The 2,116-nt window shown below is 71.3% G+C and overlaps 1 protein-coding gene across 1 annotated transcript; it reads left to right on the plus strand.

Moving 5' to 3' along the window:
* Positions 1 to 62: 62 nt before the first annotated feature.
* On the plus strand, positions 63 to 2,112 carry NR1H2 (nuclear receptor subfamily 1 group H member 2; the record flags this gene model as incomplete). The annotated part of the gene is made up of 7 exons (XM_044684482.1): positions 63 to 164; positions 463 to 591; positions 680 to 961; positions 1,082 to 1,323; positions 1,408 to 1,587; positions 1,704 to 1,803; positions 1,880 to 2,112. Coding segments are annotated over exons 1-7 (1,224 nt in total), but the record flags the coding sequence as incomplete, so codon positions are not given.
* Between the last annotated feature and the right edge of the window lie 4 nt (positions 2,113 to 2,116).

The following is a 2,116-nucleotide window of genomic DNA, read 5'->3' on the forward strand; positions in this document are numbered from 1 at the left end:
CAGAGATGGGGGTACTGGGGACCAGGCCTGGTTTCCAACCGGAAGAGGGGGGACAGGTGGGCTCAAGCCTCTGTTTCCCCTCCAGGCTCGCCCACGGTGACCTGCCATGGCCTCCCCGGGGCCCCTGGGCGCCCCCGCGGCCCCAGCCCCTACCCCTGCACCAGGTGAGGCGTCTTCTCCCTCGGGTCGGACCCAGATCCCCCTGGCAGAACCCACAGACAGCGAGGGGCGCCTCTGGGATGACAGCAGGGGCCCCGTGTTTCACAGACGCAGGGACAAGCCAGAGCGGGGAGGTGCCTCTGACCAGGTCACCCAGGGTGGAGCGGGCAGAGACAGGCCAAGCACTCGGGGCTGGGGTGCCCGGTTCCCCCCGGGGCCACCCCAGTGCACCGAGCCAGCTCCCTGCTGGGGGCCCTCCTCCCCTGCTGCTCTAGGGGCTCCCCGGCCTCTCCCTCTCCCCAGGCGATGACGACGGGACTGCAAAGTTCATAAAGGAAGAGGGGCCCGAGCCGGGAATGACCGGCACTGGGCCCCCCAGCTCGGAGCCCGACGGCCCCACCCCGGCCGGGGAGGGCTCAGCCTGCGGCATGGGTGAGCCCCGGGGAGAGCCCCCGTGTGGGGGAGGAGGGCGGCCGCCTGTCCAGCCCCCTCTCACCCCTTGCGATGCTGCCGCCCACAGTGGAGGAGCTGGAGCCTGAACGGAAGCGCAAGAAAGGCCCTGCGCCCAAGATGCTGGGCCATGAGCTGTGCCGGGTGTGCGGGGACAAGGCCTCGGGCTTCCACTACAACGTGCTCAGCTGCGAGGGCTGCAAAGGCTTCTTCAGGCGCAGCGTGGTGCAGGGGGGTGCCCGGCGCTACAGCTGCCGCGGGGGCGGGGCCTGTCACATGGACGCCTTCATGCGCAGGAAGTGCCAGGAGTGCCGCCTGCGCAAGTGCCGGGAGGCGGGCATGAGGGAGCAGTGTGAGTGGCCGGTCGGGCACGGGGATGGGCGGGGCGGGCATGGGGAGCAGTGGGGGGGCATCCAGCCCGAAGGCTGTGGGTGCGAGTGGGAGCTCCAGCCCTGCCACCCCCCCCACCCAGGCGTCCTGTCGGAGGAGCAGATCCGCAGGAAGAAGGTCCAGAAGCAGCAGCTGGCAGGGCCAGGGCTCAGCCCAGGGGCTGCAGCGGCTGCCCCCGGGCCCGCAGGGTCCCCGGTCACCTCCCCAGAGGATGGGGCCGCCGCGGTGCAGCTCACACCGGACCAGAAGATCATGATCCAGCAGCTGGTGGCGGCCCAGCTGCAGTGCAACAAGCGCTCCTTCTCTGACCAGCCCAAGGTCACGGTGAGGGCTGGGCCAGGGGGATGGGGTGGGGTGGGGCGGCCCCGCCCCCGGCCCCCCCCCCGCTGAGCCGCCTCTGCCCCGCAGCCCTGGCCCCTGGGTGCCGACCCGCAGTCGAGGGACGCCCGGCAGCAGCGCTTCGCCCACTTCACGGAGCTGGCCATCATCTCGGTGCAGGAAATCGTGGACTTCGCCAAGCAGGTGCCGGGCTTCCTGCAGCTCGGGCGCGAGGACCAGATTGCGCTGCTCAAGGCCTCCACCATCGAGGTTCTCCCTGCGGGCCTGGGGGGAGGGGGCCCTGGGGCCGTTCTGGCCAAACCAAAGCCCCGAGGGCGGGGGAGGGGTCGGGCTGGGGGGGGGGCTGACCCTGCCCCGCCCCCCAGATCATGCTGCTGGAGACGGCGCGGCGCTACAACCACGAGACTGAGTGTATCACCTTCCTGAAGGACTTCACCTACAGCAAGGACGACTTCCACAGGGCGGGTGCGAGGGGCTACGAGGGGCGGGGCGGGGCGGGGGGCCGCTCGGGAACCCCCCTGACGGCCCCCTCCCTCCCCAGGCCTGCAGGTGGAGTTCATCAACCCCATCTTCGAGTTCTCCCGGGCCATGCGGCGCCTGGGCCTGGACGACGCCGAGTACGCCCTCCTCATTGCCATCAACATCTTCTCTGCCGACCGGCCCAACGTGCAGGAGCCCGGCCGGGTGGAGGCCCTGCAGCAGCCCTACGTGGAAGCCCTGCTCTCCTACACCCGCATCAAGATGCCCCAGGTGGGGAGAGCCCCTGCCCGCCCCGGCC

This window comes from Gracilinanus agilis, unplaced genomic scaffold, assembly GCF_016433145.1.
Source record: "Gracilinanus agilis isolate LMUSP501 unplaced genomic scaffold, AgileGrace unplaced_scaffold50969, whole genome shotgun sequence".
Taxonomy (NCBI): Eukaryota; Metazoa; Chordata; class Mammalia; order Didelphimorphia; family Didelphidae; genus Gracilinanus; species Gracilinanus agilis.